Genomic DNA, 13935 nt, shown 5'->3' on the forward strand with positions numbered 1-13935 from the left:
CTATCTACTATCTATGCATCTCATAATTTCATATACCTATCAGGTCTCCTCTCAGCCTCTGATATTCCAGAGAAAACAATCCAAGTTTATCCAACCTCTTTCTGTAGCTGATATCTTCCAATCCAGACAAGATTCTGTTAACGAGATGGGGGCCTGCATGGGATTTGACTTCAGCAGTGGGGGACAATTGTTGACCAAGAGGAAGGGATCAGGACTCAAAACTTTGCTTCATCTCCATCCGCCTTACGTCATCAAATAACCTTTATTCCTATTTCTAATTTATGTAATGTATGTATTTCTAAGCTATGTAAAGTGCGAGACCTCAAAGCTTTTGAAGAAAGCCCTGCTTTTAAGTTCACTCACATATGTTCCTCTAAGGTTATGTGTATATTATACTTTCTGATGATATTGAAGGGGGCCATTCGTCCCATTGAGCCTGTGCCAGCCGTCTGTGCTCTCAGTCCCAATCCTCTACATGTTTCCCAGTGAACCATTCTGTTTCTGTGTCCATTTTACCCGTTCCGCTCCCGATTCTCCTGCTGTCCATCTATACTGGGGCATCTCACTGTGGTGAGATAACCCATTACGTTGTCTTTGAGTGTGGGAGGAAAGCAGAGCCCCAGGTAAGAAGCTATATTGAGATTGTGCGAACTTCACAAAGACAGCGCCCGAGGTCACGATCAACCTGGAGTCGCTGGAACATTGTGGCAGAAGTTGAAAAGGGTGCAGAGAAGATTTATGAGGATGTTGCCAGGACTCGAGGGCCTCAGCTATCGGGAAAGATTGAGCAGGCTAGGACTCTATCCCTTGGAGAACGAGAGAATGAGGGGTGATCTTATAGAGGTGTACAAAATCATGAAAGGAATAGATTGTGTATTCACACAGTTTGAATAGATCAAGTCCTTGCCCAGATTAGGGAAATCGAGAACCAGAAGACCTAGGTTTAAGGTGAGGGGGAAAAGATTTAATAGGAACCTGATCGGTAAAGTTTTTACACAGAGGGTGGTTGGTGTATTGAACAAGCTGCCGAAGGAGGTAGTTGAGGCAGGTACTGTCGAGACATTTAAGAAACATTTAAACAGGTACAGGGATAGAATACGTTAGAGAGATATGGGCCAAACTCAGGCAGATAGGACTAGTGTAGATGGGATGTTGGGCAAATGGGCCTGTTTCCATGCTATATGACTCTATGCATTGACTGCTGCACTATTGTGACACCATGCATGGACCAGAACTTACTGAACATTAGATCAGAAGCATAGTCGGGCACTTTCCATGTGAAGATCATACTCCACTTAAAATGCACTGTCAAATTTCCAACATTTTAACTTATGTTGCAGCTTTATAGGCCACATGTGGAGTCTTGTGTGCAGTTCTGGTCGCTCCTTTACAGGAAGTATGTGGAGGCTTTGGAAAGGGTGCAGAGGATGTTTACCAGAATGATGACTGGATTAGGGGAGTTATTAGCCATAGGGTGAGGTTGGACAGACTTAGATTGTTTTTTCTGGCACGCCGGAGGTTGCAGGGAGACCTGATAGAAGTATATAAAATTATGAGAGACATAGGTAGTATAGGCTGTCAAATAAAGACACAAAGGTACTGGAGTAACTCAACGGGCCAGGCATCATCCCTGGTGAACATGGATAGGTGACATTTCATGTCTGCACCCTTCTTCAGACAGTCAGATCCATTTTGCCCCAGGGTGGGAATATCAGATACCAGAGGGCATAGTTTTAAAGGCAATGTTTAAAGGGTATGTGCGGGGCTCATTCTTTTGTACAGAGGGTGGTAAGTGCCTGGAACACGTTGCTGGGGATGGTTGAGGCAGATGTACATGACAGTGGCATTTAAGAGACTTTTGGATAGGCACATGGATATGCAGGGAAAAGAGGAATATGGATCATGTGTAGGCAGATAAGAGATTGTCTTGGCATCATGTTCAGCACAGACATTGTGGACTGAATGGCCTGTTCTTGCACTGTACTGTATTCCATGTCTTGTGGAAAGGGGGATTGAGGGATATGCTGATACCAAAGATAGACAGGTTCATTTGGTGTCAGTTTGTCTATCCCCAGATTATTTTTCTCCTTCCACAAAGCAATTAAAGAACACCATGGGTGATATTTTAATTAAACTATTTTGAACGTACCCTCTGAGGTCAAGATTGGGTTAAGGTGACGTAGTTTATATGAACAATTGAACTTCATTACTTTTGTTTAGGAATTCACCCCTTAGAAAGTCTCTTGTACACTGGGCGGCACAGTGGCGTTGCCCTGGAGTTGCTGCCGTACAGCGCCAGAGATCCAGGTTCGATCCTGGATTACGGGCGCTGCCTGTACAGAGTTTGCACGTTCTCCCTGTGACCGCGTGGTTTTTTTACGGGTGCTCGGGTTTCCTCCCACACTCCAAAGACGTGCAGGTTTGCAGGTTAATTGGCCTCTGTTATTTGTTCTTAGTGTGTTGGATAGAACTCGTATACGGCGTGATCACAGGTCGGTGTGGACTCAGTGGGCTGAAGGGCCTGTTTTTATGCTGTATCTCTAAACTAAACTAAATACTGTCGTAATTTGTTGTGTGCAATTTATAGATTGTTTTTGTATGCAGAAAGAAAAATCACCAAGAAGGCAGAGAGTCCAGGTCTCCAAGAGAAAGAAAAACCTTTTGCTCCAGTCTTCCTGCAGGAGCTGACTAATCTGCAAGTCATGGATGGTAGCCAAGTGCGAATGGCAGTGGAAGTGACAGGTAAGGGATCGCTGAAACCTGGACACATCCATAAGGAATGATGTTCAAGCCTAAAATGTTCGCCAGTGTAAAGCTCGGCCAAGACTCTATTGCTAAGCTGGTGGTCTGTTGATGTGGTTGTGGAAAGTCGTGCATGAATAGGTTTGAGCAAAGTCCAATTTTTCTTGGATGAGATTCTAACAGAAAATCATTATTGTTATATTAGAACCTGAGTAAATCCTGCTGATGCATTCTTTGGGCTTAAAAGATGAAAAGATGTGCCATTGTGTTCAGCAAAACTCTCTGCATTAACATACATTCCTTTGGTGGTCTGAACTCTCAAGCACCATAAAATATAATGGTGTTTATGTTCAGGTAGTGTAAAAATCCAAAAATCCAAACCAAAAAATCATATTAAGCCTTGAACTTTGTAATGAGACGGTGGACTGTTGCTAAAGATGTAAGCTGTATGGAAATAGAGGCTTCTAGAAAGTGAAAAATAGCCACAGAGAAAATTCCAGTCTTCCAAAAAGGTGGAAATGTAAACATATTTTAAGAACCATCATAAAGTAGCCCATGTTGCTTCAAATATAAAGGTCGCAGTCTCACAGACAGCAATTCAGAATGGACTAACATTTGAGTCAGTTTTCTGTGTAATGTGAAATTTAAAGTTGCAAGCCTTGCTTTTGCTGCTCAAAACGGCACATATGCAGGAACTATACAATGGTCTTCTGACTATGACCACTGCAAAATCAGACTCCAAACTACAATCGGATAACTGAGGTGATGGTTTAATAGGTAGAACTATTTGTGAAGAGGCTTAAGGAAATGGTAAACTGAGCAATAGGAAGCAGACACACACGCACGCGCACTCACACACACACCACATGTTCACACGCATGTATACTCACACTCACTTTCCCACTCAGTGTCACACATGCACTAACACTCGCACACTGCATGTACACACACACGTATACTCACACTCTCACTCTCCCACTCGCTCTCAAAAACACACACACACACACACACACACACACACACACACACACCACACACACACACACACACACACACACACACACACACACACACACACACACACACACACACACACACACACACACACACACACACACACACACACACACACACACACACACACACACACACACACCTGGAGTAACCCAATGGATCAGGCAGTATCTCTGGAGGACATGGATAGGTGACATTTCGGGCCGGGATCCTTCTTCAGACTCAGGACATGGATACGGTAGGTGACCTGAAACATCACATATCCATGTCCTCCAGAGATGCTGCCTGACCCGCTGATTACTCCAACACTTTCTGTATTTTTGTGTAAACTAGCATCTACAGTTCCTTGTGTCTATGGTAAACTAAGCAAATTATTGCAAAGTAAAATGATTTGCATGTTGTAATCATGAAATGATAATGATGTTATTATGTAGAAATATTGTCAATTAAAATGTTAATCTAAAATAATCATGGATTTGTTACTGGAGGCCAAAGCTATTGGTAACCAATAATGAAAACGGTTTTAAAAACAGTCTGGATACTCTTCACAATTTTATTTTCCCACTTTCTCAAGAACTAAGGGAAGAAATGAATGTTTACTATTATGAATTGCTATTTTCAACTTCATGTGCAAGGTAGTTCATGTTATCATTGGCTGTTAAGCTATTGAATGTGGAACAAAAAATATATTTAGTTAGTATTTTAATAGCATTGGTACAGTGTAGGAATGAGATGCCTATCTCTCAGAAAATAGTTTCCATCCAGTTGAAAAATTCAATGTGCAAAATATTTCTTAACTGTTTTTTTTTGTCTACTCCTGCTAATTCCAATAACTGTGTTGATTTTATCAGCCAACCCACCTCCTGAAGTTATCTGGCTTCATAATGGGAAGGAAATTCAGGAATCGGAAGACTTTCAGTTTGAAAAGAATGGAAATGAATACAGTCTTTTTATTCAGGAGGTTTTTCCTGAAGATACTGGAAAATACACGTGTGAGGTCTGGAATGACCATGGGGAAGTGCAGACACAGGCAATACTAACTGTAAAAGGTACTGTTCCAACTGTGCTATCATCTCCTGCCTCCATGTACGTAGATCTTTTCTGCTTCACTCTTCACACTTTAGTTTGGAGATACAGCATCTCGTCCCACCAAAAAAGTTCTCCAAATGTAGAAACAAGGAACTGCAGATGCTGGATTACACAAAAGGACACAAAGTGCTGGACTAATTCAGCGGGTCCGGCAGCATATCTGGAGAACATGGATAGGCAACGTTTCTGGTCGGGGCCCTTCTTCAGTCCTTTAGAACATGCCTATCCATGTTCTCCAGAGATGCTGCTTGACCCGCTGAGTTATTCCAGCTCTTTGTGTCCTCTTGCACTGCCAAGTTCCTGTCTTTGGATTTGGACATTAGACATTTAGAGATACAGCGCGGAAACCCACCGAGTCTGGGTCGACCCGTGTTCACCCTTACACTAGCACTATCCTACACACTAGGGACAATTTACAATTTTACTAAAGTCAATTAATCTACAAACCTGTACGTTTTTGGAGAGTGGGAGGAAATCGGAGCACCCGGAGAAAACCCATGTGGTCACAGGGAGTACACACACTCCGCACAGTTTTTAAAACTAATTATGCACTTTACTTTAGACTTTGTTGAGTGTCTTTTCAATGCAAGGGGATGCCTTTTTGGTTCCACAATGATGTCCATTGTACATATTGGTTGAACAAGTTGCAATAGCTATCGTATTGGTGAGGGTGCCGCAGCCAATGTTGTTGGGAGTAGGTGGAATAGTCAACATGCATCTGTTCTGCATCAATTCATTGCTAACACGGGCTTTATGGAAGATAGTGCCCCATTCTCTTTTTCCCCAACAGAATGAAACATAGCATTTCAAGGGATCACTGGCTAGGAAGCCAGATTGACTTCTGTTGCCTCAATTCTGCATATGTTTACTCTCTAGAAATCTTTGAAGTTGCTAAAAACCTGCAGCCAGTTCTATGCCTGGCACTCATGGAATTTGTCCTGACTTCAAAGCTTTTGGTCAAGTCAATTACTCCCGACCATGCATGCAAGTAGGCAGTGCAATGGGGAAGCAGTGGGACTGGGAGATCAAACAGAGGGTACGCTGAATGTCTAGGTAGGGGAGAGGTATCTCAGCTGGGGATAATAACACAAGGTAATGCACGAAAAGAGAGAGGAGGGGGTAGAAAGCGTGAGAGAATATAAAAGCCTGCCCCAATTGCCGATATTTTTTGGCGACTGCCGGCGTCATATCAGGGTCGGCAAAAGATCTTGAACATTTCAAAATCCAGCGGCGACAAAAAAATGTCACACGCAAACTGGAGGAACAGCACCTCATATTCCACTTGCGTAGCTTACTACCCAATGTAGAATTCTCCAATTTCAAATAAAGTCCCCATGGGTGGAGGCAATATTATGATCTATTAGTCTAATTAACTGAGGTCTGCCGGTCAAGAAGTCCAGAAGCCGATGGAGGTTGCCATTACCAAGGTCCACAAGTTTAGAGATGCACTTATTCCGCATTAATGTGTTGAAGGCTGAGCTATCACCAATTAATAGCAGCCTGACATAGATGTTCTTATTGTCAAGGTGACTATCATGCAAACCAACCTGCCTTCCATCGACTTCATTTACATTTCATGCGGTCTCAGCAAGGCCACCCGCATAATCAAGGACTAGTCTCACCCCGATCACTCCCTCTTCTCGCCTCCTCCAATAGGCAAGAGGTACAGAAGTATGAAAATGCACACATCCAAATTCAGGGACAGTTTCTTCCCAGCTGTCATCAGGCAACTGAACCATCCTATCACCAACTAGAGAGCGGTCCTGAACTACCATCTACTTCATCGGTCTATCATTAATCGTAGCTTATTGGACTTTATCTTGCATTAAACGTTATTCCCTTTATCCTTTAGTCAGAGGGTTGTGAATCTGTGGAATTCATTGCCACAGCCGGCTGTGGAGGTAAAGTCATTGGGTATTTTTAAGATGGATATTGACAGATTTTGAAGTAGTACGGGTGGGTTATGGGGGGGAAGGCAGGAGAATTGGGTTGAGAGGGAAAGATAGATCAGCCATGACACACTCCTGGTCCTCAGGGGATGAATAGGAGATGAGGCTCCCCCTCCAGGCATGGGTCTGGGTTCCATGGTGGGTGAGGCAGGGCCGCTGCCATCTGGGGTACGGCAGTGATCTGCAGCCTATCGTGGGCTTCCGTATGCACGGTGCTATGAAATGTCGTTTTATCACAGACTAACGTCATACTCGGGTGTCCTCTCATTGTGCAGAGCCCCAGGACGGGACGCAGCCCTGGTTTATCAGCAAGCCCAAAGCCGTGACTTCATCTGTAGGCGAACGAGTCCTCATCTCTTGTGCCATCGCCGGAGACCCGTTCCCAACCGTACAGTGGCTGAAGGATGGGAAAGAGGTTGAAATCGACGAAGGCTGCAGAGTCCTCCAGAATGACGATGTATTTACGCTGTTCATCAACAGTGTCCAATTGCACCATTCCGGTCTGTATGAAATACGGCTCAAGTACGTTTCCAGTGCATTCTCTCCATTACAGGCACTCCCCAACTTACGTCAGGGCGATGTTACGTGAACCCTTACGCAAGTCAGATTTTACGTGTTGGATTCACCATTCCCACCCCCTGCCCGAAATAATTCACTGTGTCTGAATCAGGGTTCCGACCCAAAACGTCATCTGTCCATGTTCTTCCGGAGATGCTACCTGACCTGCTGAGTTACTCCAGCACTTTGTGCCGACACTGAGAGTATTAATTGTCTCAGTGGCTTCCTGCTGCGCCCGGGACACTTCCTGTGGCGCGCGGCCTTCTGGGTAATGGCTGCTTGTTTCTGATGTAAACTTGAGTGATCATACAGTGTTCTGCAAATTACAAACTGCCTCGATTGCACTAAGTACAGAATTGTTTACTTAAGTGCAAGTTTACATAAGTATCCCATTGCGTAAGTTGGGAGTGTCTGTATTCGTGCTCAAAGCATATAAGCTCTACAAAAGCTAAATCATTGTTCATAGAACAACCATAACTATATATAAATGAAGTACTTATTTCCCTGTAAGCAGTGAAAACGTCCTGTCTGTATAACTTATTGTACTGCAAATTGATAAAACATTCCTGAATTTCTGAGCGAATTTTCACAATGCATGCAATGCCACCCATAGTTTGTCATGGATAGTTACAAATAAGCTTCAATGGATTTTAGATAGTCAGAAAATAAAAGGGTACGGGAGAAGTGAGGGAAAGTGGTGCTCAAGTGCAAGATCAAACGTGCTCTCGTGGAATGGTGGCTCAGGTTGAGGGCTGATTGGTCAATTTCTGTTTTCTTAGAGGTATAACATGAAAGAGACCATGGGACCGAAGAGCATGTAAGTGCAGGAGTAGGCCATTCGGCCCTTCGAGCCTGCACCGCCTTTCAATATGATCATGGCTGAACATCCACAATCAGTACCCCGTACCTGCCTTCTCGCCATTTCCCTGGACTCCGCTATCTTTAAGAGCTCTATCTAACTCTCTCTTGAAAGCATCCAGATAATTGGCCTCCACTGCAGTCAGAGAATTCCACAGGTTCACAACCCTCTGTGTGAAAAATGTTTTCCTCATCTCAGTTATAAATGGCTTACTCCTTATTCCTAAACTGTGGCCCCTGGTTCTGGACACCCCCAATATCGGGAACATGTTTCCTGCCTCTAGCGTGTCCAAACTCTTAATAATCTTATATGTTTCAATGATGCCCTCTCATCCTTCTAAATTCCAGAGTATACAAGTCCAGCCGCTCCATTCTAAAATATGACAGTCCCGTCATCCCAGGAATTAACCTCGTGAACGTACGCTGCACTCCCTCAATAACAGGAATGTCCTTCCTCAAATTTGGAGACCAAAACTGCACAGAATACACCAGGTGTGGTCTCACTAGGGCTCTGTACAACTGCAGAAGGATTCTGCACCTATACTCATCTCTTGTTATGAAGGCCAACATGCCATTCACTTTCTTCACTGCCTGCTGTACCTGCATGCTTACTTTCAGTGACTGATGAACAAGGACCCCCAGATCTCGTACTTCCCCTTTTCCCAACTTGACACCATTCAGATAATAATCTGCCTTCTGTTTCTGAAACCAAAGTGGGTAACCTCACATTTTTCCACATTAAACTGCATCTGCCATGCATCTGCCCACTCACCCAACCTGTCCAAGTCACCCTGCATCCTCCCCACAGTTCACACTGCCACCCAGGTTTGTGTCACCTGCAAATTTGCTAATGTTACTTTTAATCCCTTCATCTAAATCATTAATGTATATTGTAAATAACTAGTGGGGTCCCAGCACCGAGCTTTGCGGTATCCCACTAGTCACTGCCTGCCATTCTGAAAGGGACCCGTTTATCCTGTCTGCCAACTAATTTTCTATCCATGTCAGTACCCTACCCCCAATACCATGTCCTCCAATTTTGCCCACTAATCTCCTACGTGGGACTTTATCAAATACTTTCTGAAAGTCCAGGTACACTACATCCACTGGCTCGCCCTTGTCCATTTTCTTAGTTACATCCTCAAAAAATTCCAGAAGATTAGTTAAGCATGATTTCTCCTTCATAAATCCATGCTCTCAGACCGATCCTAATACTGCTATCCAAATGTGCTGCTATTTCATCTTATATAATTGACTCCAGCATCTTCCCCAACACCGATGTCAGACTAACTGGTTTAAAATTCCCTGTTTTCTCACTCCTGCCTTCCTTAAAAAGTGGGATAACATTAGCTACCCTCCAATCCATAGACACTGATCCTGAATCTATATAACATTAGAAAATGATCACCAATGCGTCCACGATTTCTAGAGCCACTTCCTTAAGTACCCTGGGATGCAGACCATCGGGCCCTGGGGATTTATCAGCCTTCAGTCCCATCAGTCGACTCAACACCATTCCCTGCGTAATGTGAATTTCCTTCAGTCCCTCCGTCACCCTAGATCCTCTGGCCACTAGTACATCAGGAAGATTGTTTGTGTCCTCCTTAGTAAAGATGGATCCAAAGTACATGTTCAACTCGTCTGCCATTTCCTTGTTCCCCATAATAAATCCACCCGTTTCAGTCTTCAAGGGTCCAACTTTGGTCTTAACTATTTTTCTCCTCTTCACACACTTAAAGAAGCTTTTACCATCCTCCTTTATGTTCTTGGCTAGCTTACCTTCGTACCTCATCTTTTCTCCCCATATTTCCTTTTTAGTTATCTTCTGTTGCTCATAAAAAGTTTCCCAATCCTCTGGCTTCCCGCTTATCTTTGCTATGTTATACTTCACTTTTATTTTTATACTGTCCCTGACTACCCTTGTCAGCCACGGTCACCCCTTACTCCCCTTGGAATCTTTCTTCCTCTTTGGAATGAATTGATCCTGCACCTTCTGTATTATTCCCAGAAATACCTGCCATTGGTGTTCCGTGTTATACCTCTGAACTCGAGTCCATGATGACCATTCAAACCAGTTCTATGTTATCCCACATGCATTCCCTCCCTACACACTGGGGTGATAATTTACAGAAGGCCAATTAACCTACAAACCCGCACGTCTTTGGGATGTGGGAGGATACCCACGTGCATATCCCAATCAGAAACTTGTCCTCAGGGTTAAAAAATCAAAAACTATAGGGCATAGTTGGAGAAGGTGAGAGAAGCAAAGTTAATGGAGAAGTGCAGACAGAGGGTGCTGTCGGGGATGGTGTTTATGTTACGTTAGTGACATTTAAAGGACTTTTGGATAGGCACATGGAATCGCAGGGCATGGAGGGATATGGGTTGTGTGCAGATAGATAAGTGATGGTCTTGTCATTATGTTTGGCACAGACATTGTGAGCTGAAGGGCCTGATCTTGTGCTGTACCATTCAATGTTCTATGACTGAGTTGTTCAGTTACCTCAGGGAGCTTCAATTGCTGAGTCATTGGGATAAAAAGGATTGGGGCTAAACCAGGGTCAAGGATTATGGGAATCGGGTATGAAGAGGAGTTTATTTTTAGAGATGCAACATGGAAACAGGCCCTTCGGCCCACTGAATCCATGCCGACCATCGATCACCAATTCACACTAGTTCTATGTCATCCCACGTCCTAATCCGCTCCCTAAGGGCAATTTACCTACAAACCCACACGTCTTTGGGACGTGGGAATAAACCGAAGCACCCAGAGGAAACGCACATCACAGGGAGAACGTGCAAACTCCACACATGCAGCACTCGAGGTCAGGATCGAACTTGGGTCTCTGGCGCTGTGTAACGGCGGCTCTACCAGCTGTGCCACTGTGCCAACTACACGGACTAGGTTAGATAGACCAAATGTCCTGCCCCATCTGTTACTCCCGCAACTTATGATTTTACTGAACATTCGAGGAAAGACAGAGATTGTTGAAACTTAATATGGGCCTCTGCTCTCTTACTCTCAGCAGCAAATCCTCGAATCACTTGGTCTCAAAGCCATTTGAGTTTATTTCTTTGGCAAAGGAACTGAACAGAATATCCCCTTTTACAAACTTGAGCCAGCTAATTGCAGTAGGTTTATTTTCCTTTGAAAATGGTCAAATATTTATGCTCTAGTTTCTCTGCACGGAAGTTACTTACAGTGATGAAGAGATAGCAAGAATGTATAATCACTTCATCTAAACAGTACGATTCGCATTTGTAAAAAAAAATCAAGATGTATGCAATTCCCAGTTCTATTTTCAACGTATTCTTCAAACCTAATTTTAACCTTAACGCTCTTTCTTTTGCACAAATGTCAGAAACCAGGTCGCCAAGTGTAACTGCCATGTGTCACTCGTGGTCAAAGAATACTCCCTTTCCCGAGAAGATGCCAAGGAAAAGTAAGTCTGATTCCCACATTACTTGGGAGGGTTCTATTTTTGCACTGCCTGTGCTGAAATCGGTCAGTCCAATCTGGAAAAGATTCAAAACTAATCCCCAAAAGTGACTAGAAATTGTTTACATCACACAGCTGTGCAAAAAATCTATGGCTCAGGCAGTCTGTCTCAATTTTTTTTCATGCCCTTACATGGTCATTGAAGTCATCAGTGATGCTGTGTAATAATGGATTGTATTCTTGTAAGAAGCCTTTCCCTTTTATAAACATTATTCTGTCAAGCTGGGAGCTGTTCTACAGCATCCAAACGGACCGCTTGTTAAATCTTTCCCTTTCAATTCCTGACAGTGGCGGTAAGATACAATTAGACGACAGCATCTTTGGAAAGGAGGAGGTTTGCGGTGATGGCATAGAGGATCTTGATCGAGCCGAGACTGCCAAAAGGAGCCTTGAAGAATCCAAAGCCAAGGAGAAGGCGTTCCGTGGAGTGCTGCGACGGAAAGTGGAGACCAAGGAGCAGTCCGCCGAGCAGCTCAAACAGCAAGAGGCTGAGCAGAAAGACTTCCGCTGCGTCCTGGGCAAGAAGGTCATCACCAAGAGCTTTTCCGAAGAGGATCTGAAGGAACGGCAGGCAGAACAGATGAACTTCAGAGACTCTCTCTCCAGACATGTTAAGCCAACTAATTTGTTTGAAGACGAAAAGAAAATTTCAAGCCCCCAACAGGTAGATTTCCGGGCGGTCTTGGGTAAAAAGGCCATGCCCAAAATCTCACCGCAAGAAGCGATCTCGCCAAAGCAAGCGCAGCCAGACTTCAGGAGTGCCCTGAGCTCGAAGAAGAACTCCTCCTCTGACAAGGAGGCAAGTAATGATGCCGGCAGCATTAAGTCTGTAAAAGTGGACTTAAATGATGGGGAGGATTGTAAAGATGGATGTTCACATGTTGACGGTGTGCTAATTGAGGAGAAACCTGACAATGCAGGCAATGTACCTGTCTTTAAGGAAACATTAAAGGATGCTCAGATAGCGGACAGTGAGCGGTTATTATTGCGTTGCCGAGTAGTGGCCAACCCACCCCTGACGGTCACCTGGACTATAAATGGAAAGGTCATCAAGTCGTCCAAGTTCATTACTATATCTCAAGAAGGTAACTGACTTCCAAAATTAGAGAAAGTTTGAACTTTATTGTAATATGTTGATAAATACAGCACAATATTCTGTTTTTAGACATTAATTATTAGGAATGTTAATAAATATTATGTTCATAAGCTATAGGAGCAGAATTAGGCTATTCGGCCCATCAAGTCTACTCCGCCTTTCAGTCGTAACTGATCTATCTTTTCCTCTCAACCCCATTATCCAGCCTTCTTCCCGTAATCCCTGACACCCATACTCATTAATATACTTTTTAACAGTTAATGTATAAAAAGTATTCAACAATAAATGTTAATTATTTTCAGTCTGAAGAAGGTTTCAAACCCGAAACGTCACCTGCTCCTTTTCACCAGAGATGCTGCCTGACCGGCTGAGTTGCTTCAGCATTTAGCATCTATCTTTGGTATAAATCAACATCTGCAGTTCCTTCCTATGTCATTTATGTATTCCTAACCATTAATAAGTCTAAAAACAGAACATCATGCTTACAATTTTAAAACATATATTCTGACAGAATTTATGGATAAAATTACATTTTTGATATACTTGCTTCCTAAAAATGCTTTACCTTTTAGAGTTCTGAAGATTACCTCTTCAGTTTAATCTTTTGAAGTTGTGAAGATAGCATATTTGTCGGTCACTATTTTTTTTTACCGCTATTATCAGTACTGCAAATCTTAAAACAATATGCTATGACCTTTTTGTAACAAAGTCTTATTGAAAGATTCGATTTTAGAAAATATATAAATTAAGAGTTGACGAATGTGCCCTCAAAAACCATGTGTAAAGTTTTTGAATCATAGTTTAAAATCCTTGTGGCCACTGAACTCTCACAAGCTTTTATTTGTCAGGATCACTTTGTTCGCTGACAATTGAGGAGATTTTGCCCGAAGATGCAGGCCGATACAGATGCTTGGCTGAGAATCCTGAAGGGAAAATGGAATGTGCTTGCTCCGTTACTGTGATTGGTAAGAGCATTGAGTAGCCTGAGAACTCACGATGGAAAACATTCTTCTCTCGCAGCCTTGTTTGTCTTTTCTTCCTGTTATTAAACAGCAAACTCGAAAACAAAATTCCTTCCGCTAGTCTAGTCACAGAGCCAAATTGCCTAGGCAAGAGAAAGCCAGTTTCCT

At 43.3% G+C, this 13935-nt stretch overlaps 1 protein-coding gene across 9 annotated transcripts in view; it reads left to right on the plus strand.

The window, feature by feature from the left end:
* Positions 1–13935, plus strand: part of LOC129698790 (myosin light chain kinase, smooth muscle-like) — a 258392-nt gene that overhangs the window by 169426 nt on the left and 75031 nt on the right. For all 9 annotated transcript variants that reach the window (XM_055638067.1, XM_055638068.1, XM_055638065.1 and 6 more), the window contains 6 exons: positions 2605–2742; positions 4608–4805; positions 7070–7316; positions 11573–11653; positions 11998–12794; positions 13654–13770. In XM_055638067.1, coding sequence (XP_055494042.1) covers positions 2605–2742; positions 4608–4805; positions 7070–7316; positions 11573–11653; positions 11998–12794; positions 13654–13770 — 1578 coding nt within the window. The remainder of the gene's footprint in view (positions 1–2604; positions 2743–4607; positions 4806–7069; positions 7317–11572; positions 11654–11997; positions 12795–13653; positions 13771–13935) is intronic.

The sequence above is a fragment of the Leucoraja erinacea genome, chromosome 7 (genome assembly GCF_028641065.1).
Source record: "Leucoraja erinacea ecotype New England chromosome 7, Leri_hhj_1, whole genome shotgun sequence".
NCBI lineage: Eukaryota > Metazoa > Chordata > Chondrichthyes > Rajiformes > Rajidae > Leucoraja > Leucoraja erinaceus.